Source organism: Orcinus orca, chromosome 8 (genome assembly GCF_937001465.1).
Source record: "Orcinus orca chromosome 8, mOrcOrc1.1, whole genome shotgun sequence".
NCBI lineage: Eukaryota > Metazoa > Chordata > Mammalia > Artiodactyla > Delphinidae > Orcinus > Orcinus orca.
The window spans coordinates 92,062,423-92,089,540 of record NC_064566.1 but is presented as its reverse complement, the minus strand read 5'-3'; the positions used below and the strand labels follow the sequence as shown (position 1 = coordinate 92,089,540).

Here is a 27,118-nt window from a genome sequence, read left to right as displayed (position 1 = left end):
GCCCTCCATCCACTTCCACAACACAGCTATTTGGATCGCTGAGCAGTCAATTCGCAATTGTGGATTTTAAGACTCAAGAAAAAACAGATTTTTATTAACACTTTCTTCCTCCCCCCACCTCTCTTCCCTGTGTATTTTCAGGTTGTATATTGTGTGTATATTTCAGATTGGGGGCTGACCGCTGTAAAGACCTCCAGGTCAATAATGACCTCCAGGTTGAATCATCTTTGGGATTGAACCAAAGCCACTCTGTTCAGTGGCTTAAAATAATTTTTATGTTCTAGGCATATAATGGTTCATGAGAAATTTGTTTTATTTCAAAGCTATTTAAGGATGTTGGATTATGAGACAAGATCTTTATTTAAAAAAAACCCCTCATATTGACCATCTCCTTCTGTGGAATAGACTAGAAAAGCCAGGTCATAGTTAATCTTAGAAGGAGGGGGAGGGGAGGGGAAGGAAGGAAAGGGGGGGCAATTGTTTTGTCACACACCATGATGCAAACTAATTATCCACCTCAGAACTTTTTCACAGCACACTGAGCTCTTGCAAAAGTAGGTTTCATGCTTGATTCCAGGATTTAGGTGTTACTAATCCAAAATAAGAAGCATATCCTATAAAGGAGGGGAAGGAGATTTAAAATGGTCAGAGCTAAACAATTATATGTGCTCCCATGATGTTGTGGGACTTCACTGCCAACCAGCTGCAGCTTTTGAAACATTCTGATCAGTTGCTTCTTAATAAGTCAATAAGGAAGGGCCCTTCCTCATCAGGAGAAACCAAGGCAGAGGACTGTAGATGCTGACTCCAGCCTTTTGGAAACAAGGGTTCCATGTTGCCCTTCTTGAAGAGATTTCACTGCAGCTCCCTTGAATAGCTGGTTGCTAAGGTACAGCTTTAACTACAGGTCTTACCCAGTGAGAGAATAAGATGGTACCACTATCTTTCACAAGCGATAGATTTCTTGCCTCCTCTGTGCTTCTGTCAAACCTCAGGGACGCCTTTATTTTTCTGCTATGTAGCATGTCCCAGTTTGAACCTGGCTGATGGATTTTCCCACAGAGTGGAAGCTCCAGGAGGCCATATTGGTTTTGTTCACTGCTGTACACCTGTCATATCATAAGCACGCAGTTGATACTTGTTGGACGAATAAATGAATTCCAAACCCCAAGGAGTTTAGATAGATAAATAAATAGAAGATTAGAAACGTAGCCAGCCATCAAAGGAGTGTTTTATTTTTGCCTCTTGGTGGTGGTATATTTAGAGAAGTTTCAAAAATGTTAGCTTGATTTTTTTTGGGAAATAAGAGCAAATGAGTCCTTCTCCCTGCTTGGAATATCATGCTGAGTGTAAGAAGACTGACTCCTCAGTTCCGATCCTGGCCCTAAATAAAACGGCCCTCTGACACAGTGGCAATTGTATCTTCTCAAGGATCCGAAGAAGGGACCAAGTTCTCCTTGGCCCTGATCCCTCTCAGCATATCAGCCAGACAGGATCACTCATATGCAGGAGTCATTTTTCTCCTCTTTAGGAAAATGGGACGAAATCAGCCCTTATCCCTTCCCCGAGCATCATCAAGGAAGGAATACTCCAGGTCTCTCTGCTCTGCACCAAGTCAGAGGCAGCCTTGCTGCAGCTCTATCAATCACCCCTGAGTCAGGAGTGATAAGCCAACAACTGTTTGTGTTCATAATAATTTGGTTAAATTAATAATTACGTTGTCCCCCTCCCCTCCCCCGTCCAGGAACGCTGCCGTTGTATATTGCGAGGGAGCCATAAGTCAAGTAGAACCCTGACGATCTGTCAGGCTGGGGCCGGGCTGCCTTTGCATCTGGTTTGATGAACTAATCAAAAACTGATTAGCACCTTTGTTCAAAGGGGATGCTGATTAATCAATTACTATTGATTGTGAGCATGGCTTCACTCGGCAGCAAAGAGACATCTGAAGGGGAAAAAAAAACACCCGATAAAAATTGAGCAGCTGTCATAGTGTTTAAATTTATTAAAACAAAATACATTACTTTTTATGAAGCTGTCTTGAAATGGGTCACTGAAGGAGAGCATATTGATTGAGAAAGGATGAACTTCTTAAATTTCTGTAGCCTAGAGACTGAATTCAATTATAATACAAGACAAACAGGTTAACACCCGTCTTAAACAGTCCATCAATAAATTAGAGGAGGTGTTGTACATTTAATGCTAAGCTGTGGTAATGAATAATATTACCATCCGTTCCCTGCTCCATCTGGGTAGAAACTTCATTCTTTCCTTATTATGGATAAATGTTATATCCTGCGTTTCCTTCACAATAATGATGGTCCGTCTTCTGCCGGCCCCTTGTCCCGCTTCCTCCCCCATACACCACTGCCACCTCAGCTAATGACGGTTTCCTCAGCACCATATGGTGCCCCAGCCTCACCCGGCAAAGCAAGTGGCCCAGCTGATCCTCCTCTTTAATCTGCATTAAAAAATTATGCTTGTGTGTAGTTCAGTGATTTAATTATTGGAGGACCTGGGGAGCTTCTCCAGTTCCACTTTGAACCCTTTCATTGACTTTTTGGGTGTTAACTTTATTGATGACGGATCCACAAGAGTTTTGCGTTGCTTTATCAATTACATCTGCTATTTCCCCGTGATAGCTGGTGGTTATTGCCACCCATGTGGAATAGAATAGCTTCAAGCCTATTTATCCTTCTATTTTATTTTAAAACTTTAAAAAAAAATGCCTCCAACTGCCTCCCTCCCTTCAGCAATGGAAGGTCCTTCGGGGACTGTTTAGTGGAGTGTGGTGGTGAATATGCCGCCTGCCAGGGAATGGCCCTCCGGCACAATCAGAGCAATCCGTCAGGCTTCTGCTTTGGAAGCAAAGGCACCAACAAGAAATTTCAGAGCTCTCGTGCTTCCCGGAGAGAGACACGTTTTCAACTCTGGCCCTACATACAAGAAAGTGATCTGGAAAAATCAACATCTCCCTCACAGTCCATAGAAAAGCACGGATGGAAGGCAGATTCTAAGGGGCTTTGATAATCCATGCCAGGTGTTAAGGAAGAATCTAGGTGAGCCGGCTATAGTCCCTTAAGTGGATTACAGAGGAAACGGGCTCAAAATATGGTCTAGATGTAGTTCATGGAAGCACTTAAAGGCCTTCAGATCCAGATTATCAGTTTTGGGGTGGGATATAAGACCATCTGGCTGTTGTGAGTGTCCGCAAAGTCCGGCTGAACTTGCTTGAAATGTGTGTAAGAAACTGTCAATAGACATAGCATTTGGGGGGACTCTTTCCTTACTGGCTCCCATGTAAAGTATGGCCCAGACTTGGCAAACAGGCAATTGCATTTTTTTGTTAGGCTAGTAATAATAATGATGATGATAAAGAAAAACATCAAAAACCAGCTGGACTATGTAGACGAATTCAAGATCTGGCCCCTAAATCGCAGGCGAGGTCTCATTTAGCTTGTATTTGTGTAGTATTTGACCGCTCAGGAAGCTTATGCACACATATGATCTCATTTGATCCGCATTCATTCAACAAGTGTTTGAGCTCCTCCTGTGTGCTGTGCTCAGGCCTGGGCACCAGGGATGCAGCAGTGAACAAGACCAACCAGGGGCTGGAGCTGCCCTGGATTTCACGTGCCAGGATCCTGCCCTCATACAGTTACATTCCAGTCAGGGAGACAAGCTCAAAACACAAGATAACGTCAGACTAATGCTGTGGGAAAAAATAAACCTGGGTAAAGTGAAAGTGAGTGACTGGGGCTGGGAAGAGGTGGAGGGTAGCCTAGAAATGCTCACCAGGGGAGGCCACTGGGACAAGAAGACCAAGAGATGAGCATGAGCCAGCCATGGGAGGATCGTCATGAAAATCCTGGGAGACTGTTAAGGAAGGGGTTGTTTACAAATGAGGGAACTGGGGCTCCAGAGGTTAAAATAATTTACTCAAGAGACAGAATCAGAATTTAAACATATGGGTCTTCCCGGTTCTTCAGGAAACAGAGACTTAGGTTGCCATGGCTCACGGGCCCAGCCGCTCCACGGCATGTGGGATCTTCCCGGACCGGGGCACGAACCCGTGTCCCCTGCATCGGCAGGCGGACTCTCAAGCACTGTGCCACCGGGGAAGCCCGAGACTTAGGTTTAAAGTGGTTGTCCTTCCTCTGTGAGATCCACACTTCCTTTGCCCTGGTATCTTCTTGGGAACTCTTTCCCTCTTGGACCCTTTTCGATTCAGTCTGTGCATCCAAGGAATGAAGCAGGGAATGTTGAGCTCTCCAGAGCCCATCAGGTAGAGAGCCACGTGCTGACGACCGGGAAAGATCTCTTCCAGCGTTGAATCACGCTCTTTCCCATTCAAAGGGGACCTTAAACTCTGCTCAGATGTTTTCAGTGCCATTGTCCCATTGATCTCCTAAATTATGCGACGGATTTCCCACTGAGACGGTCCTAAATGCCATGGGAAAGTGTTGAGTTGCAGAAGGTTAACACATGTAGATTACCTTATTTTAAAATTCCTTTTAGTACAAGGCAGTGGACTGACAAATCATATTGGGTCCGTGCCAGCTTGGCCATGACTTTACCACCATGATGTAAGTTTGAATTTCATGGTATTGCTGATCTTCCCATAATCCAACATGCTGCTGTTTCCCCCATGGGGAGGAAGGAGACCATCAAATAGGAAATTTTCCTCCAAATTAAAGAGTTGGCAGGCTACAACACGAAATATGAATTCCAGTTCTACAGGTTGGACACTGCTTTGGGGTGACTTCACCATATTCATTAATCCATCCTCACACCCCCAAATGCCTGAGGTCCACTGAAGCATCTTTCTCCAGAGAGAGATTCTAGTGGGAAATGTATGTTTAGAAATACTTTTACAACCCTGTTCTCTTTATCAGATGTATACTCCTTTAAGGAAAACTCCAGTCTCATCCTCAGTGCCTTCCTGTTGCTTAAAATGGAAAAGGCAATCACACTTCTAAGTCCTTATTGTTAGATGAATAGGGAGGACTCGGGAGTGCGCCTTGTGGTCTCTTTGGTGATGATTAATGTCTTTGGGAGGATTTGCATCAAGTCATTTCCACTGTTGGTTACATTAACAAAATCAAGTTTACTTGAGAAGGGAGAAAAATCAACATTAAAAAAAAACTCTTGTTCTCATGTTTAGCTGACAGCAAGAGCTTAATATCCTGATACTTAAATGGTACACCTGAGTGATAACTTGGACTGGGCGGCTCACAGGACTGCCAGGCTCACAGCCTTGACCACCACCCAGGACCACCAGTCACACTGTGTGCCATTCTACGTAAATGAAAAGAAGGGGTTTGGTGACTTCAACTCAGCTAGTGTCTATGGGGCATCTTACCCTCTGAGAACAATGCTGAGTGTGCAGTACGACCCTCACCCCGAAGAGCTAGTAAGTATTTGCCTGGAATCAGTGATTGGAACTGGAATAAAGCCCTCTGTAGGCTTTATTACAGCAGATTTCAATTTGGCAAACACTTCTTGAGTGCCTATGGTATGCCAAGCCCTGGCCCAGAGAGGCCCCTTCATATTCAGTGACACACTGGCCTCTCAAAACACCCCTGTGAATTGTATGATGGTGTTCCATGGCTCAGAGTAGCTGATTGACCTGCCTGGAGTCTCACAGAAAAGCAGTGAAGCCCAGCTTCTAGGCCAGATCTGTGGGCAAGTCCAGCGCACTTTCCAGCGGGCCATACAGGATGTGAGGTCCTAACTCTCCCTGCATCTCCTGTTCGGGCCTGTTTCTGGAGGATAACATAGGCAGTAACCGCCTAAGAGCCCGTGTGCGGTACTTCTGATCTCAGTGAATACCTGAGGAGCTCTGGGTGGCAGGATGATGATGATGATGATGACTGCAGTTTTCCTTTAAGTAGCTTAACATAGTTCCTTTGAAACAGTAGCATAGCTGCAGTGACGTTGCTAGAATGAGATGCAGCCGAGGGGTAGTCCTAGATGCCTGGGATGCTGTGTGAGAACCTTCATGATTTTTCTTGCCTTACATTTATTCCTTCCCTTCCACTTTCTCAGAAGACAGAAAAGAAATGTTATGCTGCACGGAGGCTAGTGTGCTCCAATATATATTAACATCTTAATGGGAAAGCTGTGCATGTACTGTATACATTTACTACTCTCTGACAAGAGGGAATTAAATGTCAGAAGGATTTGTAGCATCTATAATTGAATTGCTGCTGAGAAAAGCAAATCTTAAAGAAGAATAACATATTAGGATTAGCAAATAATGTGGCATTTTGTCAGCGCATGCCATTCAGTTTGTTCCCCTTCAGTAATAAAGTTGTGCTTTTTAAAATGCACACTTATTTTTGTTGCCATGGCGGGAGCTGCAATAGGTGATGAGAATGAGAAGCTGCGGTTTGCAGATGGTGCCAGGTTTGCGGCTTGGTTTTGTTTTGTCTTTGAGGTCAGATTTTGGTTTTGTCTCAGAGGTGGAAAATCCACTGTCAGGCTTTTTCTTTCTTTCTAGTAAGAAGTAACAAATGACATCATAGTCACTAAGCTTCCTATGCAATAGACTAATCCCTACAGCCCTAGGAAGCAGGGGGCAGCGATTCCACCATGAACACCGCTTCTCGAAGTTTCTAATTAAACTGGCTTGTCTAGCCAGACCGCAGCCCAGGAAAAAGACTAGAACTAAAGCAAGTGACAGAACTGCTGTGAAAAGTCAACAGCTTCACTTTTTTCCCAGCTATTCATCGATAGAGAAATTACAGAAGGTTGAGCATATGAATTGTCCGATAAATAGAGGTAGGAAGACCCATCTCCTTAGAACCTCCCCTATGTTTTAGGTATTAATTTTGAAGATGAGACCTCAGGTAGTTTATAACCTTTGTTTAAAAATAGTATGTGCATTTAAGGGGAGTGTCTAGCTGTTCACAAGTTTTTAAGCGTGCTTTCTAGCCCAGGCCAAGGGTGGGTTGAAAGGTGAAGGAAAGCCAGGGCAGGGTGGTCCTCCCGCCCTCCGCCATGTGCTCGAACCGTATTACTGTATCACACTTCAGCTCCTCCGAGGTGGCAATGTGAGTGTCCGCCTGGGCTGAAGGTAGGCCGGCTGCAGCTGCAGCGGGCAGTCTGCTCAGCAGCCCCTCTGCCCACGTCGCTGTCTGCCAGGAGCTTGTCTAGGACATCCTGGCCATTCCCTAGCTATCCACGGATCTCTGCCTCGGGCAACAGAGCCTCCCAGGCTTTTCGCAGATCCATGATTAAGGCATTCACATGGCAGTTGATGTCAGGCATCCCGTGCCAGGTGGTAAAGTAGCCATAGCAACCGGGATCTGTTAGGCAGCGTGACTGCCGGAGCCCCGGCACTCAGTCATTTGAGGAGTAAGAACAAGTAGAGAAAAGGAGGCCCCTGCAGGGAGGGGAAGGAGGCTGGAGTTCCACTAGCCGTCACTCTTCTCGTCAGACCCTAAGGAGCGAGCGTCTTCAGAACTCCCCCTTGCGTATTGCCCACGAGGACAGGATCAAGCCAGGCCCCGGGCCCAAAGTAAAGAGAACTGAGCAGATTGGGCCATCACTCTTGGGAGAGTCTTTGAACTTTTTTGTCCTGGCGGGTTCCAAGATGCTAACGGGAACGCCATGTGGTTGCAGCTGTGACCCAAGCGGTGGTAGCCAACTTGGAATTCTGCAAGCAGCTCAGTAAAGCCTCACCCGGAGCCAAGTTGTTCCAGCTTTTTGCCCAAAGAAGAGCTAACTCACGAATACTACACCGTTCAGGACGGAGCTGTCCTTAGAGTCTCGTGTTACACCTAGAGCCGTAGACGGGGCTGCAGCACGGGACAGTGCAGGCAGGAAGGATTGGGCCCCAACTCTGAGTTGACACTTCCCAGCATCTACAAAGTGCCCCTGAAAATCAGGCTCATGGAAGGACAATGCCTCAGTTACTTGAAATCCCGTGTGAAGTGATCCGGGATGGCATTCCACAGTCCAGTCGGAACGTGTCACCCAAACTTGCTTGGTTCTTCAAGGCTGGAATAACCTTTGTGCCATAAATGTACACCGAGTCAAAATGTGGCTTTCCTCTTTGCGGTGACGGGGAAAAGCTAAGTCCCAGCAGGACGAACACTGTTACACCCGTTACTGAGAGGAGCAGTCGTGTCTCTTAGAGACAGGAAAACACTCCCTCTGAACCAAAGAGCTGTCCACGTGCCTGAGGATCGGCCATGTTGCTAGTGTTTAGTTTTCAGTGTAGAAGCTGAGGACAGCTGCAGAATCTGTAGGTCTCCTTCTCTGCCTGATTCAGAAAAGTAGCCCGAGATCTGGAGAGGATGTCCCCCGTCACGTTCATGGGACCCGAGGGAAAGGGTCTGCACCCCAAGAGGAGAGGGATCTGTGGATGATGGTGAAAGTCATAGACTCTCCCAGGGTTTTGTCTTCGAGGTAATCGCTCACGGAACTGGCCAGAGCTTTTGCTCTGTGAGCAGAACAGGAAAGGCCACAGAGCCGATGGACTTTGTCAGAGCCGTGCTCCTGTTGGTGGCTGATACTACCCTGGGTTCCAGTTTGCATCCTACTCCCTTAGCCCGGTGCCTCTCTGTGTAGAATCTTGTGTTACTGCTTTGTGCAGTGAGCCAGGCACCAGTCCACAGCATCTAGGGGTAGGTAACCAGCCTCCAACTATACCCCTCACCACCTTGGACCAATCAACGGCACTGTAAAAACTCCCCACCCAACCCACACGTGGACACACAAAAAGGAGTGAGGCGAGTCTGGAAACAGCGCCACTCTTCATAGCGGACGCCAGGCCATGCCAGGCGCTGGAGGGTGGCCAGGACTGCATCAGTGCCCGCTGCAGTAAACCCCGGGGCGGGCCGGGGGTGGGAAGAGGCGGGGCAGAGCTGCAACCCACACTGTGCCCTGTAAATGCAGCATCACTTACCTTCTGGGTCCGTCTGCAGTGACTGAAGGCAGGGAAGGTGTCTCGGGGATGAACTGGTGGTAGTAAACTTTCTGATCAAAGTGAGTATCAGAAGATAGCAGGAGAGATTACCCCTATAAATAAGTATCTGTAAAATACGTATGTCCTTGAGGGTAGGGAAGATAACTAGAACCCAGGTATTTAATGTGGGCACAGGGCAGGGAGGAAAGAGCCGCACGGAGCCTCTTCAGCTCTGAGGTTCATGGGGAGCAAAGGTCAAAAGAATGGTTTTGGCTGGAAAAATTAATCCCACAGATACGTATCCTGTGAGGTTGGTTGGTTGGTTCTTCTTTATCACAGAGCTTCCCCCTCCTTTCTCATCTCTCCTCCCTCTCTCCCTCCCTCGCCCCTGTTTTCTCTCTGGCTCTCTATTCCTAGGCTTCTAGAATGTTCCTGTGCCTAGGCATGGAGAAGTCAGTCCTTTAACAGAGGACAGGGGAGTGCTTCCCCCGGTGGGTTAAGCCTGTGCTGGGGCAGCTTCCCTCCCCTCCATCTGCCTGGGACGGGACCTCTCTTCACCTCTCGCCTCTTGTACCTAACTTTCCCCGCTGCTCAGGAGCTGGCATCACCCAATTCTAAGACACAGGGAGTTAGTTGAAAGAGCCTTAGTTGAAAGAGCCTTATCTCTCAATAGGTCTGAAGCTCATGGCCATTGGAGATGAGCTAATTCTCATTCCCACAGGGTCCCCTATTTTGACAGCTCCCTAAGGAAAGCACAACTTTCTGGCTTTTCCATGACTTTGGTCTCCCACTGAGCAATTTTGAACGTGTGCAGTTGGGGTGAGAGTCTGCAGCATGTAAAGCACCGTCCTCCAGCAGATACCCCGTGTCCAGGGGCACCCTCCAGGGCACGCTCCCCTTCAACAAGCTCTGTTGTCTTAAAAGAAAAAAAAAAAGTTTCCGTAGCAGAGTTCTGCCTCGTTGAAATGACTTTCAAGACACAGAGGCTGTTGCCTCTGCAGTAGGCAGCACGTTGGGCTGCGGAGGGAGATTCCACTCTGCCACATTTCAAGCGGAGCTTGTTAGACATGTGGCTGGAGGGGCCCACACATCACGGAGTGGGCTAATTGGCTGCAGTGCACTCTGCCTCCAACCCATCTCCATTCTCCAATTAAACTCCCTTCACCCTGTTGTCCTGGGCGACCTGCTGCTGCCTCTGATTTGGCACTTCTGTTTGGGTTTGGATTGGGGATTTTTTTTTTTTTTGGTCGTCCTTTCAAAGGTAACTTAATGAAATACTTTAAATACTTCATTTTTTAATTTAAACTCTTAATTAAAGCACTTTTCATGGAACCCTCAGTCACGAGTTATTTCCCCACATCCTTCAGTACTTAATCTCAGAGTAGAATTGGAAATATCGATAGAAAGTGTAAATCGTGCCCTCCTGCTGAGAGCGTTGTATCAGGTTTCGGCTCAAAAGAGCACCATTACCTTTAGCTGTCACGGATCTGTACACTTGATCGATAAACTTCAAATATTATTAGAGGTGGAGGCTTCAGAGATTTGCTCTGTTCTTTGGAGAGAGACAGAGATAAATCTTTCTTAAAAATTGACTCGAATTTGCACTCTCCGTCTTCCTGGTGAAATGCATTTCTCTCAGGCGTCCAGCAACTGCTACGGGGACAGATTTATAGGCCGTGCGCTTCCTGTACTGAAAGATTTAAATGGTAAATCCTTCACATATGACTTCACAAATCATGTAAAGTTAAAAGTTTTTTACCGTTTCTGTTGCTGCTGTGCTTAAATTGTAAGGTGCAGCTAGTAAATCATTTTAATGGAGGTGTCATACTTGACTCAATAAAAAAAAAAAAGACAATGGTTTAGCTTCCACTCCAAAATGTTAATGCATTAATCAACGGGAGAATAATTGTTTTTTACTACATTATAAATCTCGGGTGCCATTAGGATTTCAGCAAGGGGTGATGCAGACACATTCCTAAATTAAAATTGTTCACACTGCCATACATCCATTCTGCATGGCCATAGCTCATTCGGGGTTCACTTTGGAGTTGTCCCCCAGCCAAACATGTCGTTCCCCAGTCGAAAGAAGACATCCCGAGGGAGCGATGCTTATAAAGGAGAATTAATTGCATCGTGAAGTGTTAAATAAATAAAAGAAAAGCCATCTGTGGCAATGGACAATTATTCCTTGCTGTCTTTTTTGAAATAGGTTTTTAGACTGAGGCTTACTCCCTCATACATCCCAAATGTAGCAGGTATGTCACTTGCCTCTAGTTCCCTAATCCTTGTTTTATCTCTAGGCAGCTGGGGCTTTTGAGCTCCTTACTTTTCCCATGCAAATGCCTGGCAGGGAATAAGTCCCTGGGCATCTCTAGAAAGATGCTCCAGCCAGCCCTCCACAGCTCCCGTTACGGCCTGAAGGTGCCATTCTGAGCGCCCTTAAATAGTTAGGTCGGCCTCCTGAATAGGACCTGCAGCTGCTTATAGAGAGAGGGAATGCCAAGACCAGGTCAGGACTGGACAGACTCTATTTCTTCTCTCCCTGCTCCCTAAGCTTGTTTACATGCGTTAGCATCCGATGCCGCTTAGAATGAAATGCCTCGAGGGGAGCACAGATCAATGCAGCGCTGAGCAGGTCCCCTCGGTGGAACTTGATCCATCTTGACTGTTCTCTCTGACTCTTCCATTAAGAAAGAAGGTGACCTCTGACCCTGGAGGCAGTGTCGCCAGGGCTACTGGTGTCTCACAATACCCTCTACATCCCTATTCCTCTTCTGATTTCAACAGATTCTCGAGCAGGTGAAGAAGGCGCGATCAGGGCAGTGGATCACGCCGTGATTGGCGGCGTCGTGGCCGTGGTGGTGTTTGCCATGCTGTGTTTGCTCATCATCCTGGGGCGCTATTTTGCCAGACATAAAGGTAAGCCAGGCGCTTGGGCAGCCAGGAGGCCTCGTATCACCACGGCGCCTGCCTTTGGGGGACTTGGAGGTTGTCCTTGATAGGCAGTTCGGTTTCTGTGGCCACACAGCCTCTTTGATTCCTGAAACTGGGAGAGAAAAAAACAGAAATCTTAGCGGCGGCTGATTAGGACTCTGAGAGGTGATGAGTAGCACTCCTTGATTTGGGTTTTTCTCTAAATGAACAGCTTTATAGGTGTGTTATTCTACAGTTCATTATTGGGGATAGAGTAAAAATTAGGAGGGGCTGGTGTGTGAGGTGTGGTTTATCAAACCCCTAAATGATAAACAGGGAAAAGGCAGCTGCATAACCTTCTGCTTTGCGGGATGCAGGTAGACTAGCCCTGCTCTCCGACCCCCAACTCTGGGTAAGCTGGTCACAGCAGCTAGGATACTTTCTTGGTTTGATGTGCCTTAAAAGCCACATAAATATGTATTTTTAAAATTATGAGTGCAATTGATTTAAATTGCCATTAATCATGTCACTTATCAGCTGTGCCGTCTGGATGGGCAATCATCTTCGGGAAGGCTCCTCCTCTCTGCCCCATGCTGCTCTGAGCCTCTTCTCTCCCCTCCATAATTTATCCTTGCCTTTGTTTGTCGGCCCTTGTCTTTCTTGGGTATTTTTCTCAAGTGCTGTGCAGTGGGTTCCCGAGCCTTTCCTATAGTATAAACTCCAGGCACTGGCAGTCTGCTTGATTGTAGAACTCGGGCTTGGGGAGGGTCCCCTGAGCACAGCAACAGAGGTCCAAGGTGTTTGACAATCACCTTTAGAATCCGAAGTGCCCGTCTCGAGCGTAAAACGGTTTGGGGCCCTCAGTACTGGGGGTCCTTCAATGAGTACTGCACAGGCCCAGCACTCTGTATACCCTCCGCCCATGCCCAGGAGGCAGTCTGTTTGGCCAGAGAGCAGGGCCAAAGTCTGCACAGAAGCTGAGGGGACCCAGGGAAGAGGCCATACTCTATAGCGGAAAGGGACGTGGGGGAACCATCTGACCGCCTGCCTTCTCAGACTTGTCACTTTGAAAACTTGAAAATACAACAAATAGATCGGCCTTTCTTACTTAAGAATCTTGGAGAATACAATAGCTAATGGGAGGAGGGTGATTTGATTATGACGGGCAGTGGAAGCTCTACCTGTATTTCATACTGAGGTGCAACCCTTGTCTTTCTCCGTGTAAACCATTGGGACTTGCTGATAAAGAGTGTCACCAACTCCGTTAACGTTCTGTCTATTGTCATTATAAAGTGGCTATGCCAATTAGCAAATCCATGAATCTGGGTCCGGGCTAGAGTGACACCAGGAGCGAGAATCACTTGTTCCTTAAGGCAGATCCCACGCCTTGATTCCAGCTGTTACAATATCAGATTATTTCTTGATCTGGAACCCCACTCTGTGATGGAAGGCAGAAGAAAACCAAACCTCCTTGTGCAAGTTGAAGCACATTTTCACTTACGGACAGGCAACAGTGCTTCCTGAAGACAGGAGACGAGGGTTCAGATAAATGATGTGAGATGACAATAGAACGTCAGCAGGGCCCTAATTCATTTATTGGCTAATTGCTCTTCCTTGCTTTGGTCTTTAACCATGTCCGTGTACATATCTGGCCATTGGTCCTGGGCGTTTACTGTCAGCAGCTCTCCAGCTTTCTGCATTTTTAGCTCCCACTCACGTCTTCTTCTGCTGACATCCTCTGGTCATAATCACGGCTCTAATGTCTCATTTGCTGAATTATATCGCAGCGGTTCAGTTGGAGTGGTGCCTTTGGAACCCCCGGATCCCCATTTGTCTCACCCACCTCGCTCTCTTCTTCCAATTGTTTTTTCCCCTCTGCTGCCTGCACACCACTTCGGCTGATGATGGCCATAAAGCAGGTTGCCATCTCTGTACCACTTTACACAGAGGCCATCAGACAGTCACGGTGCTTTACCCCTTCATCTTTCAGGTACATACTTCACTCATGAAGCCAAAGGAGCCGATGACGCAGCAGACGCAGACACAGCTATAATCAATGCAGAAGGAGGACAGAACAACTCCGAAGAAAAGAAAGAGTACTTCATCTAGATCAGCCTTTTTGTTTCAATGAGGTGTCCAACTGGCCCTATTTAGATGATAAAGAGACAGTGATATTGGAATTTGCGAGAAATTCGTGTGGTTTTTTACGAATGGGTGGAAAGGTGTGAGACTGGGAAGGCTTGGGATTTGCTGTGTAAAAAAAAAAGAAGAAGAAAGAAAGAAAGAAATGTTCTTTGAAAATTACACTCTGCTGTTTGACACCTCTTTTTTTGTTTGTTTGTTTTTTCAATTTTTATTTCTTCCTACCAAGTCTAACTTGGATACTTGGATTTAGTTTGGATAGATTGCAGAAAATTCTGTGCCTTGTTTTTCGTTTCTTGGTTGTGTTCCTTTTTTTTTTCTCTCTCTCTCTCCTCCCTCCTTTGTGCGCATTTATTTTTCCCAAAAAACTTTGGATTTTTTTTTTTTCCAAAATCTCCCATTTTGGAATTTGCCTGCTGGGATTCCTTAGAATCTTCCCCCCCCCCCTTATTTTCTTATTGTTTTTCCTTTCCTTTGTTTATTTTTTGAAGTAACTGCTTTCTGTTCAAAATTCAGTTTCATAAAAGGAGAACCAGCACAGTTTAGATTTCATAGTTCAGAATTTAGTGTATCCATAATGCATTTCTTCTCTGTTGTCGTAAAGATTTGGGTGAACAAACAATGAGAACTCTTTGCTGCTGCCCATGTTTCAAATACTTAGAGCAGTGAAGACTAGAAAACTTAGACTGTGATTCAGAAACTGTTCTGTTTGCTGTGGAACTACATTACTGTACAGGGTTATCTGCAAGTGAGGTGTGTCACAATGAGATTGAATCTGTCTTTAATTCTGTATCTGTAGACGGCTCAGTATAGATACCCCACGCTGTCCAGAAAAGTTTGGGGCGGAAAGGGCTCCTCCTTTTTCAGTGCCCTAAACAGACGTGACAGGTGAGGTCTGTTCCATTTATATAAGTGGGCAAATTTGAGTTGCCACAGAAAGGGAAGTAGGGAGGGGGGAAAGATAGTTCTGCTCTGGTTATTTCTGTTCCAAATGATTCCATCCACCTTTCCCAATCGGCCTTACTTCTCACTAATTTGTAGGATAAAGCAAGTCCATCTCGTGTGCGAATGACTGAATGGGACAGGGTTTATTTTGTTTTATTTTTGTTTCGTTTTGTTTTTTGCTTTGTGCTTAGTTAGGAAGGCAGTAGGATGTGGCCTGCATGTACTGTATATTACAGATATTTGTCATGCTGGGATTTCCAACTCGAATCCGTGTGAAACTTTCATTCCTTCAGATTTGGCTTGACAAAGGCAGGAGATACAAAAGAAGGGCCAGTATTGTTCTCAGACTGGTCTGCTGTCCATCTCAGTTCTCGAAAGGTCAGAGCAGAGGTGGAAAAACAGCATGTAGGGATTTTTCAGTTACTTAATCAAAACTCAAATGTGAGTGTTTTTATCTTTTTACCTTTCATACACTAGCCTTGGCCTCTTTCCTCAGCCTTAAGAACCGTCTGCCAAAAAATTACTGATCCTCGCATGATGGCAGCCATAGTGCATAGCTACTAAAATAAGTTACCTTGAACATATCTTGGATGGGGAGCCTTGGGAAGAGGTAGAGGAGTCAAGTTACCATTTACCTTTTTTTAAAGAAATGTGGGGATTTTCACTGAAATGTCTAGGAAATCTAGAAGTAGTCCCGAAGGACGAAAACTAAACTCTTACAGTATGTTTTGGTAAGGCTCCAGACTCCAGAATACAGTCCCTATGGAAAGATGGCATCAAAAAACAGATAGATCTATATATATATAAATATATATTATATAACATTTTCAGTGAGTAATTTTGGATTTTGCAAGATGCATTTTTACTATTGTTACATTATGTGGAAAACTTACGCTGATTTATTTAAGGGGAAAAAAGTGTCAACTCTTTGTTGTTTGAAAGCGTGTTTATTTTTCTTGTCTTTATTTTAACCTTTGATAGAACCATTGCAACATGGGGGCCTTTTGGGAACGGACTGGTATGTAAAAGAAAATCCATATTGAGCAGCATTTTGTTTTCCCCTCTCCTATCCCTAGGCACTTAACCAAGACAAAAAGCCACAACAAACATCCCTTTTTCAGTGAATTTTATAATGTGCAGCTCTATTCCGAGCCCTTAGCACCCATTCCGACCATAGTGTAATCGTATCAAAGGGTGAGAACCATTCAGCATGTCATTGAAAGGCTTTTCTCAGTTGTTCTTTTTAGGAAAAAAAAAAAAAAAACCCACAAACCCCCCCCCACAAAACCCTACCATTGCTCACTGAATTGGCATCTCATTTTGGGGACCTCCCATCTTTCCGTTTTGAAAAGTGTACAGTAGTGCAGTGCTCCTGATGTGACTCTATGGCTTACAATGTTGACATGTCTCAGGTTCATGTGTTTTGATTGGTGTTTTCCGTCTCAGGTAGATTGCGAAGTGTAGGCCCCATGCATTGGAAAAAGATAATAATAATAATAAAACAAAGCAAAAACAGGAAATTATGGATTTTAGTTGTATATTGGTTTATGTATTTTTTTCTTAAGTATACAGTGCACTGTTTGAAATGTATTGTTGAGTATTACTTTGTACAGGTTGATCACTTTTTTTAGAGTGAAGAAAGAACAAACTTGTTTTTTGTGTTTTTTAAAGGAATATAAAATAATGAAGGATGTATAATTGATGCCAAATAAGCTTGTTCTTTAGTCACACCAACGTCTGACTTTTCCCTTTAGGCAGTTCTGGTTTTGAGGTGTACATGAACGATGTTACGGTGTATGAAACTCCATATCCATATGTTCCATTCCCATTTTGTATTGGTTCATGTATACCATTTTTACAAAAAAAAAGAAAAAAAAAGAAGTACTATAAAATATCTGTCTTCTTAATAAAAAAATTAATGTTACAAAGTGATCCTTTTTTCTCATCATGGACTTCTTACGGACGTCTCGGCCTGGGAGAAGATGGGCCCCTGGTCCGGCTTCCTCCTTAGCACCTCGCGCAGGGCCAGGAGCAGGGGCAGTAGATGCTAGGAGGTGCTGCCGGCTGGGCTTCTCGGGACCGCCTTCTCTCCTCCTCTGCTCATCCTTCCTGTCCTTGATCTCTCCTCCCCTCTCAGCGGACAGGTGGGCCAGGTGCTCTGGCATCGCGGACTCAGCCGTCTGTGCAGGTGCGCGGGCTGCAGTGCGGGCCGGCCCAGGACGGCCCCTCCCGTGGATGCGTCTCCCGCCCTCACTCCCCTGTTTCCACCCAGCACCCCACACCCACTCCCCTGTGTTGCCTGCTCCACTTGTCTCTCCCTTTGGGATTTCGTGTCTTCACAATTCATCCTTCTTCATTTCAAGTTCTCTCTCCTTTAACAAAAAGACGTGATCTGCAGAGGACGAGCCTGGCCGCCAACGGAAGATTGTTCTCACTTACTGTTTAGGCTGCTGGGGCTTCCAGGCCGGGTGTACGGCAGGATTCAGTCTGTCACCGTCCCCCTTGCCTTGCAGGCCGAGGCGAGCAATGACTGCACTTCATGGTGACTGATCTTTCAAATGCTCAGATCACACGTGAGCCGCCCCGAATGGCCCTTTCCCACCGTTCACCCAGCTGTGGCTGAGTTCCCCTTTTCTCTCTCGGGCAGGTGGTGGGGAAGGTTCAGCGGTGGGAGAAAAGGTAAGCTCCAGAAAAACCAAAGGCTGCGTACTTCATTTCAGCCCTTCCATCCTGGCCTGGTCTCTCGCCTGTCTCTGTAAAAATCTGCTAATTGGACCTGCAGTTACTGGGCGCCTGCTGTACGTTCAGCATCGTGAGAAACACAGGGAAGTGTAAGATCATCTCTGGAGACCAACCAGGGCATCGGTTATACCCACATAAACACATGAAATTGTCCCCAGCTGTGGGGGGCACCCCAAATATGGTTAAGGGGCTCAGAGAGTGCCGTGGAAATTTCTTGGAGAACGGAAATCAGTGAAGCCTGGAGAGTCAAGACAGCTTCCTGGAGGAGCTGGGATTCCAGCTAGACCTTAAAGGATGGCTAGTGGAGAGCGAAGTGAGTCGGAGGTATAGACGGCAGTAAGCCCAGACAGCCCGCTGATTCGCATGGGAAGAAAAAAGCAAAATCAGGAGAGGTGTGGAGCGTGGGATCAATCTTCCAGCTGTTCTCAAAGTCCAGACAGGAGTCAAGACTTCAGGGGCCTCTCCCAGCCTCTGCCCCCCGGCAGGGAGCAGTGGGGAGCCCTGATTCATCATAGCTCTGTAAAAAGACCTATAGGTGATAGAGGCTAGAAATCAAGAGTACGTGCTAAGAGACAGCCTGGCTTCCAATCTCCACTCCACCGCTTGTTAGCTGTGAAACCTCGGGCGAGTTCCCCAACCTGCCCGGCCTTGGTCTCCTGCTCTGTAAGGGAGGGGTCACCGTGTTAGGAGAGGGAAGTGAGATTGGCAGTAAGTGCTGAGTCAATAGTATGCCAGATGCAGAGTAAACATGTTACATGTGAATCATAACACAGGCTAGAGGCGAATGGTGGTTAAAGAGACAGAGGTTACCCAAGGCCACCAAGAAGTGGTCACGACTCAAGTGAAGGGAGCCATCTGGGTTCCTGTGGACACCTCGTGCCCTTGTGGAGCTTGCCCTAGCGTGTTTAAGGACCGCTTTGTCCTCACCACTCACTAGGGTAGTTATTCCAGGCCACGTGGCACGTGGTATGTTTAGTGTCCCCAGCCCTCTCCCCTTGTCTGTAGCATGATGCTCCAGATACAGCTGCGACCTGCAGACAAGGGGGACCCAGGGTGTTCAGTGAACGGAGGCAGATGTGAGGTGGCGTCTTGCTGCACTTTTGCCACTTGGGTCCCACAGGGTATGCAAGGGGAAGCTTCCAGAAGCAGTCCCCGTCAGCAGGAGCTTGATAAGTTGCCCAGTCCTTCCTTCGGTGTGCGAGTGCAAATGGCCCTCATTTCCTCCAGAGAGTTTTCATGAATGTTTTGGCCTGCTTGCCTTCTCCAAATACATCAACTGGAACCCCGAGGTGCTATGTGGATGGTAATTGGCGCAATCTTTCACTGTCCTCCGTCTACTGGCAACGTAATCCTTGTACCGCTGTGGGCTTAGTCCACAGAGAACTGTTCCTTTGATTCTGTCATCCAGAGCTTTAAAGCAACCAGGCAGTCACCATGCTACAGGTGGAAGGACCCTGCTTAAGTGAAGGCATTTTGTTTCAGTATAAAATTATGCCCAAGACCCTTTTTATACTCACCTTTTTGCCAGGATGCCAAGTACATGGCCCTTAGTCATGAAGAGCTGGCTGCCAGATTCCTTCAGAGTGAAATTTGTATCCACAGCTGCACATGTATGGTTTGGAAATATTTCCCGAATGAAGTACTTGGATGTCCTGACACACTGTGCAGGAGAAGGGGAGGGGACTCTTGGCCGTCATCCAAAAGACTCTGTGGGCAATACACTGAAGTCAGTCGTAGGCACATAGCAGGCACGTAGCAAGTAGTAGATCATTACAGGGAGACAGCCCAAGCATCTGGTTGCCCGAATCTCACTTTATACTTAGTCTGAACAGGTCAGCAATTCTGTATTTCAACCCTGACATTTAGAAGTCCATCCTCAATATAGGTAGCCTTCGGGTTGGCCTTGAACAAGTTAGCCAGCCAGCCCTGAGTTTATTGCTATTAGTCCCATCGTTCTCAAGGACCCGCTGGGACAGAATATCGTTCTTCCCTACAGAGAATGACATTTTTGCTAATGGCTAAGCAAAGCCTCACCATTGCCCACATACATTGTGAGGGGCCTTCAGAATGAGGTATGGCATGTTGCAAACATTCAAACCATATTCCTTGCCTTGTGTTCATCTCAAAATTGTGAAGTGCGCCTCCATGAGAGCCACATGTCATCCCCACGCCACATCGTTACACATGCCAGCAAGAGGGTGTTAGGCACAAGGATAATGTCAGCACCCCAAAACTGAGACTTGAAAGCCAGAATCTTCTGTTTTCAAGTCTTCTAATCCTCAGCTTCCAGGCTCTTCTGTACACAGGAGATGTTATCTGGTTTGTTTTTTGTGTTTTTAATTTTTCCTCCCAAAGCGAACATAACATGTCTACTGCCCCTGGTGGTCAGTGCAGGAAATGCAACTCGGATCTTCCATGTTTAAATACAGAATTAATTCTAGCAAAGAACGGGACTTAAAGTCTACTGTTTTTTCTCTTCACACACACACGCACACCCACCCTCAAGTCCCACTTTACTCCCTCCTAATCCTTGGAGGTGTTGAGCTGTGGGGTGGTGATTCCGGGGAAAATGAAGACTACCACTGAGGGTCAAACCGACGCAGGACTCCAGCTGTCCTCCAAACGTGCACGGCTCACAGTCATATTTCAGACATGATCACCTTAAACCTTCCGTAAGTGCTACCTTCTCAGGTTAATTAACCACCAGGCTTAAACTTGCTGTTACCAGCAGGAAGTCCATCCTGAAGTCAGCAATGTTACCGTTGCATCTTCTAATACTGTTTATCTTGCATTAGTGTTTACTTAGGGGGAAATTGATCCGTAATTGACATTTCAGTCTTCCAGAGCTGGTGTCGGAAGAGCATATTGCAAGCCTTTAATAGCAAGAGAATATTTAAATCCCTTCATGGTTACCGAATATTGAAATGTGTGCCTTTATTACTCTTTTTGGTTTGTTTTCTCTGTGGTTGTGTATTTCATCATTTAAACTTGCAACGGATGCTGGCAGGCTCGGGTCTAGCTAATCCACAAAAGCTGTTTGCCCAGACACAGCAGCCCTGATTAAAAAGTATTGCTATGGAAGGGAGCCTTCTGTACTAATCAGTCTCTGTTAGCTAGTGATGAAATTACTATCCATCTCTCTCTCTCTCTCTCTCTCTGTCTCTCTCTCTTTCTCTCTCTCTTTCTCTCCCTCTGTCTAGGCCTGTTTTCTCTAACCTCCTCTCCCTGAATAAAGTGATGGGGGCAGCTCTAGTGTTGCAATTAGGAGCATGAATCTTTTATCGTTTGGACAACGAAGGGAAAATGCCATTACTGTCAACCGAAATGTCCTACTTGGGTTTTTTTGCTCCTACTTCCCTGCCAAAGCCCATTGCTGCTGCTGAAAGTGTATAACGTTCACAGCTGTTCCTGATGGCTTGATTCTTAACACAGCCAGAAATGTAGCCCGGGAGATGCTTAAGACAGTTTATGGAAAATAATAGATTTCCTTGCAGAGACACCAATGCATCAAGAAGGGTTTTGAGTAACGCTAGACACAGCCAAGATCACCAATTTTCTCCCTCTCTGGCTTCAGTAACAGAGGCTATTGCTTAAAAAAGAAAAAATCAGGCCCTCTTGAATCCTCTGTGTTTTCCCGGTTGGTTTCTATCAGCACCCACAAGTCTCTGGCTACAGCGGCCTCTGTCTCACCACTCATCTCCAGCAGCCGTGAGATCTGACCAGAAGCAGCGCCTACAGAAGTGGAAAGGAAGGGATGCTGCAGAGAGGAGAAGAAGAACTCCCGGGACAGCCAGCCACTGAGAGCTGAGACTAGGTCCACCAGCCGGGCTCCAGAGACAGAGGTGGCCATGTTGAAGGTCACCGCTACCGTACTAGCACAAAGGTGGGGTCCTTCCCTGTGTGGCATCCCCACGTGGCCATCAGAAATGCCAAGAAGTGGTGTAGGTAGTTCCTCTGAGTTTCAGCCAGCCAGCCCCATCACCATGCTGCCTCCCAGACCCAGCCCTTAGTCAGGAACCTCTGGGAAGGAAACACCCTCCCCTTGGCAGGCCAAGAGGGAGTAGCTTCTCGGACACAAGTGTTTGGAAGGCTGCAAGGAGGAAACGGCAAGCAGGGCATCACAAGTTTGCAGCTTTCAGACTGTTCCTGCAAATGCATGTCAAAAGCCATGTGTTTCTTCGCCCCAGAGTGCCTCCCCAGTCGTGCCAGAGGCCACCACCAGCCAGATCTCCCTCACCCTTCTGCCCAAGGTGCAACCACAAACACCCCCAGCCAAGTTGCTACCACTCCCCCACTGTTTTCATTCTCAGCTTCTCCTAAATGGAAACCATTAATCATACTAAACTGTGCAATGATTCCGTGATAAGGAGAACGCTGACGGCAAAAATCATTCTCCTTTGTTGTTCCAGGCAGGCAAAAGGCAGAAGTATTAGCTCGTTGCCCTGCCTGGCTCCTTGCAAATGCTGACCGTGTGTTTGCCCACGCAGCTGCCTCTATGCACACAGCTTATTTTAGCACCAGTCTAAGGCATCCGACTGTTGACAGAATACGAGGCGCCCAGCCACCTCTTCCTTATTCCGAGGACCGCCAGTAAACTTGTAACTGTGGGCGCTCCCTGAACTCTTTCCCATCTCAAGGGCCCCAGAGCTGGGGGAGAAATGCTGTGGGACCCGGGGGGGAGATGCTGTGGGACTCGTGGAAGACCCGAGGTGGCCTCAGACAGGGTGAGCTTGTGGGGTAAGCTACGCCACCAACCACACATTTTTGCCAGCTGCATTTTGGGAAGAAGCCAGGTGTGGGTACCAAGGAGGTTTTTGGCCTTTCAGAATTTGATGTCTGCTTTGCTTTCAACCAGCCTCTTTGTAAGCCACCCCTTCTGAATTAGAATCATTTTCCAAAAGCTCTTAAGCTATGATTAATACCAGGGTTGTTTTTAACAATCATCCTGCCAGTCTTAAGCTGTAGTCATTTTCAGTAATTTGGAGCGCTCAGAGGCAAGCCAGGAGTTTGTTGACAACAAAACCCACAAGAGCACAGCCAGGCAGCCACAAAAGATGGAAAAGCCAAGGGACCATTTGGGCTTAGCTGGCTTTCTGCTCCCAGAGTTTCACCACTAAAAGTTTGATTGAATGCTCACAATGCATTAAAGATCCCACTGTGAACACGGCTTGGTGAGAGGGCTGCCAGCCTAGCTTTTGTGTGAACAAACGAGCGTGTTTGGAGGGCTCCTGTTTTATCTATGGACGCGTGTGGTTCATTCACGCCGTCCCCCAACCAGAGAACCCTCATTTGTCTTCCCTTTGCCAACATCAAAAACCGGGAAAGAAAAGTGGTTGCTTCGCTCTGGGGCTGTTTTCTTCCTATGAATGCTGAGTAAGTCCTGAGCCAGGATTTAGGAACCCAGCTCCATGGATGGCCCCGGCCACTTCCCCAGCCATGTGTATTAAGCTAGTGTTCTCTTTTTAATCTTGGTAGTTTCATGCTAGAGTGTCCATCTGTTTGAAAGCCCAAACTGAAGCTGTGGCTTGAAACGTCCGTGATCACAGCTTTCCTTAGACTCGGCTTCAGATGGTACTTATTTCTAGCTCATTACTTCCTCCAGTAGGAAAGGGTCAGCTCTGGGTGATGGAGTTTAACCCAATGAATTTGGTGTGATTGATAGATGTCTGTGTCTCAATCCAGCACTAGCTGTTACACAGGTTCTGTTGCTAGCCAGGAAGAATACAGATTTCTGTGTGTAGCTCGGAGCTTTCATGAGCTAACTTCCAATAAACTCCCTTCACCCATGAATTACAACTGGAGCCCCAGTCCAGCGTCCAACATGGCCTTAGAGGCACCTGTCATGTTCCCTCTCGGTCCCTACTGATTTCAAGCCCCTTTCTTCTTGAAGCCAAATGGACAGATTTCTAGGGTTTGGTGTCTGGGTCATGCTTCTGTTTTGGCCAAAGAGAAACACATAGTCTACCAGTGACTCTCCACATCCCTGCTCTCCCCACCTCTTAAAGAGTTTTGCTGGTTTTTCCTGGCCGCTTTTCAAGGGCCCCGTTGGGACATAGCACCTGCCTTAGGATCACGAGGCTTTGGGGAAATGAAAAGTGCCCCCCAAACCTTCTTCTTCTTTCATATCCCCTTTCTCAATGAATAACCATCATCATTCAGATGAACCAGAAACCTGAGAGTCATTCTTGATTCCTCCCTCACCCTCATCTCCCACTTCCATCTGGTTCCTGAACCCTGCCCGCTGCCCCCTAAACACTTCTCCAAGGTGACCCAGCCTCATCATTTCCACGTCATGTGCCTGGTCCAGGCCCTTTACCTTCAACGGCAGGAATGCAATGGCCTCTTCTCTGGTTCCCCAGTGCCTCGGCCCCTAGCTCCATCATCAGCCCTAACTGGAGTGAATGGGGTCCCTCCCCCGCTTGGAACCCATTCTTGGTTAACCTTAGACTGCAGAAGACAGTAAGTCCCCTACGTATGAACCTTCAAGTGGCGAACTTTCAAAGATGTGAAAGTGCATTTGCCTGTCCCATCATGTAAGTTAGTTCACGTGTCTGGCGTACCTTGTCACATGTGTGCATCCTCTACAAGTGGTTGTGCTTTCATGGACTTTACTGTACTGTACTGTATAGTGTGCAGTAGTGCAGTATCTTTATTTCAAGCCCAGGATGTCCAGAAGCAAGTGTAGAAGCAGCGGTGACGTAGCTGGTACTCCTGTACTGTAAGATTAAAAATGTCTTCTTTATTTTTTGTGTTTGTTTGTTTTTTATGTATTATTTGTGTGAAAAGTATTATAAACCTATTACAGTACGGTACTATATAGACGATTATGTTAGTTGGCTACCTAGGCTAACTTTGTTGGACTTATGAACAAATTGGACTTAGAAATACGCTCTCAGAACGTAACTGGTCCGTATGTAGGGGACTTACTGTAAATCCAAATGCTCACAATCTGCTATCAATTTAGTCTGGCCTTTCAGTCCCACCCTGTGACCCTCCACCTCCACTCACATCCCCGCCCCCCGCCCCCTACCTGACTTCCCCTCAAGTTCCATTTCATCCCTGGTCACACCTCTGTGCCTTGGAACATTCCGGGAGCATCTCCTCCCTTAGGTTACTGCTCTGTGCTTTCCCAACCTCTCATGCCTACTGCAATTCATGTCCTTATCACATACCTGAACTGCTTGTTTACCTTTCTGTCTCCCTCAATAAAACAGTAAATTCCTTGAGAATAGAGACTGTGTCTCACCCAGCTCTGTATCTGGAGCTGGAAGCCAAGCACAGTATCTGGCCCTGTGCTCAATAAATTATTGAATAATCAGAGAGAGTTTTTCTTCATCTGTGGTTGGATTGGTCCTTTCATCTGTTCACCTTTTTTCCTAGAAATATCCTGGTAAGGCCTGCTTTCTTTCTTCTTTCTAACCAGCAATTCTATCGTTTCGAGAACTCCCTCTGTCTGCTTTGTAAATGTTTGTCTCAGTGTGGTTTTGATTTTGTTTCTTGCTGTCCTAGTCAACATTCTTTCTTTCCCATCTCTCCCTTCTTCTAGCCCTCTGGGCTGTTTTAAGGTCAATATGTATAGTGTCTATGTCTTATAAACATTTCAAGAGCCTGGAAAGAAAAAATATGAGCTCCAAAAGACAGAGAAGGGAAGTGTAAAATCAAAATTATTAAATGCTTAAATATCTACAAAACCATACCATTGTCAACCAGCAAACTGCAACCAAACTGAACTGGTAAATAATCAGGAATAAACTGTATTCAGTGTGGGATTGTAATGTATTTGATACATTGTGGGCACAGCTTCCTTACAAAGAGGTCCTGGGGCCCGCAAAGGTTTAAAACAAGCCCACCTCTCTCTGTTTTCCTTTTTCCTTTCTTTCCTTTTCCTCTCTCTTCGTTTCTTTTTTCTTTTCCTCCTCTCTTTCACCCTTTCTCATGCTCTTTCTCCTCTCCTTCTCTGAATCTCTCACCCCAACCCTGGGCACATAGACCAGGTTCTGGAGAGAACCAACCCAGAGAAAGGCCCAGACCTGCCAGGTGGGCTGAGCACAACTGTGGTGTGAGCCATCAAGCCCTCCTGGAAGGCTGACACTTTGAAGAATCTGATGAGCATACTCAGAAGCTCAGGATGGAAGCCAGGCTGACCCACATAAGCGTAGAACCCTATACGTTTTCACTAGCAGCTACTTTTCCTGGTTTCAGCAACTGCAGTCTGTGAAGACATCTGACCTGCACACCCAGCTTCCATTCTGTAGAGCAAATTGTCAGCGTGGACATGTTGGGCTTTGGGCAGGTGACCTCTCTGCCCTGCTGTTATCTCCTGACTTTGGGGGTTTGTTTTGGTGTGTGTGGGAGGGGGTGGGCTGGTGGTGCTGAGCTCCCACTCTAGGAACCAGTATTCATGAGTACTGTTTCCAGCTGTGCCTCTGATTCAGCCCGTGACCTTGGGCAAATGGCTTCCTCCGTGGGCCCTGCTCTCCAGCTATAAAGAGCCTCCACCCCAACATGTTTCCAGTTACTTGTTTGTGAAGTACTTTGACATCTAAGGTCCAAAGCACGGTAAAGTACTGCTGTTGTTATAGTGCGTTTAAAACCCCAAATAAAACGTGTTGTCAGCTCTTGAGTTGAAAATTAAAAAGGTGTTGTAATTGACAACTAATTCTGCTGTTGCTTTATGGTACCCTTGCCATGCTGAAATCATCCCGGTTATGCCATTCTTCTTTAAAAATAAATAAAGGCTCCATTGTGAAGAATGGATGTCATTTAGTAAATAATTTTGACTTGTGTAATGACTTCTGTGACTTTTCTTAACAACTTGGCTTAGCCGAAGAAAGCCTCACGCCCGCCACCGTCCTCTGTCGGTGGCGCTCCATAACGTAATTGTGTAATTAAGAACATCACGTTTCTCTATATTTTAAGTTGGGAGTCTGACTTTGACTCCCCGCTTGCTGGAGTGGGTGAGCCAGCCGGTTATTAAAAAAACAATTATGCTGTTAAAAAATCAGGAGCTCCACCAGTGAAGAGCATCGATTGAAGAGAGCTGGTCAGTTATCACCAGAAGGTCCTGACAACACACTAATAGCTTTTTCTGAAGATCCAATCAAATTTTCCAGGCAGAGGCTTGAGGTGTTCCGCGTGGGGTAATGCTTGTCCTGGCCAGTATTGACTTCAGTGTGGCTCTCCCCTCTTTCCCCCCTTGCTGGCACGTGCTCTTCAGCTGCTGCTCCCTTTTTCTTTTCTTTTCTTTCTTTCTAATAAAGACTTGAGCATTGTATTTTGTGTTTACAGTTTGATGGGGAAGGGGGCTCCTCGAAAGCCTTGTCTGCCCTTGACGGTGCCTCTCCACACTATCTCCTTTGTTACTCCAGCCTTAAAGTCAGATATAGCATCGCTGCTTTCTGCTCTGCTTCTCGCTGACCTTGTGGATTTTATTCTCATGGCAGCTCCCAGCCCAGCCAGCAGCCC

General features: G+C 46.5%; 1 protein-coding gene across 6 annotated transcripts in view; it reads left to right on the top strand.

Moving 5' to 3' along the window:
• The window catches only part of CADM1 (cell adhesion molecule 1), a 334,723-nt gene extending 317,880 nt beyond the window's left edge, over nucleotides 1-16,843 (top strand). For all 6 annotated transcript variants that reach the window (XM_004273374.3, XM_012534268.3, XM_012534267.3 and 3 more), the window contains 2 exons: nucleotides 11,699-11,830; nucleotides 13,815-16,843. In XM_004273374.3, the coding sequence (XP_004273422.1) occupies nucleotides 11,699-11,830; nucleotides 13,815-13,933 (251 nt within the window). In that variant the 3' untranslated portion in view covers nucleotides 13,934-16,843. The remainder of the gene's footprint in view (nucleotides 1-11,698; nucleotides 11,831-13,814) is intronic.
• The last annotated feature ends 10,275 nt before the right edge of the window (nucleotides 16,844-27,118 follow it).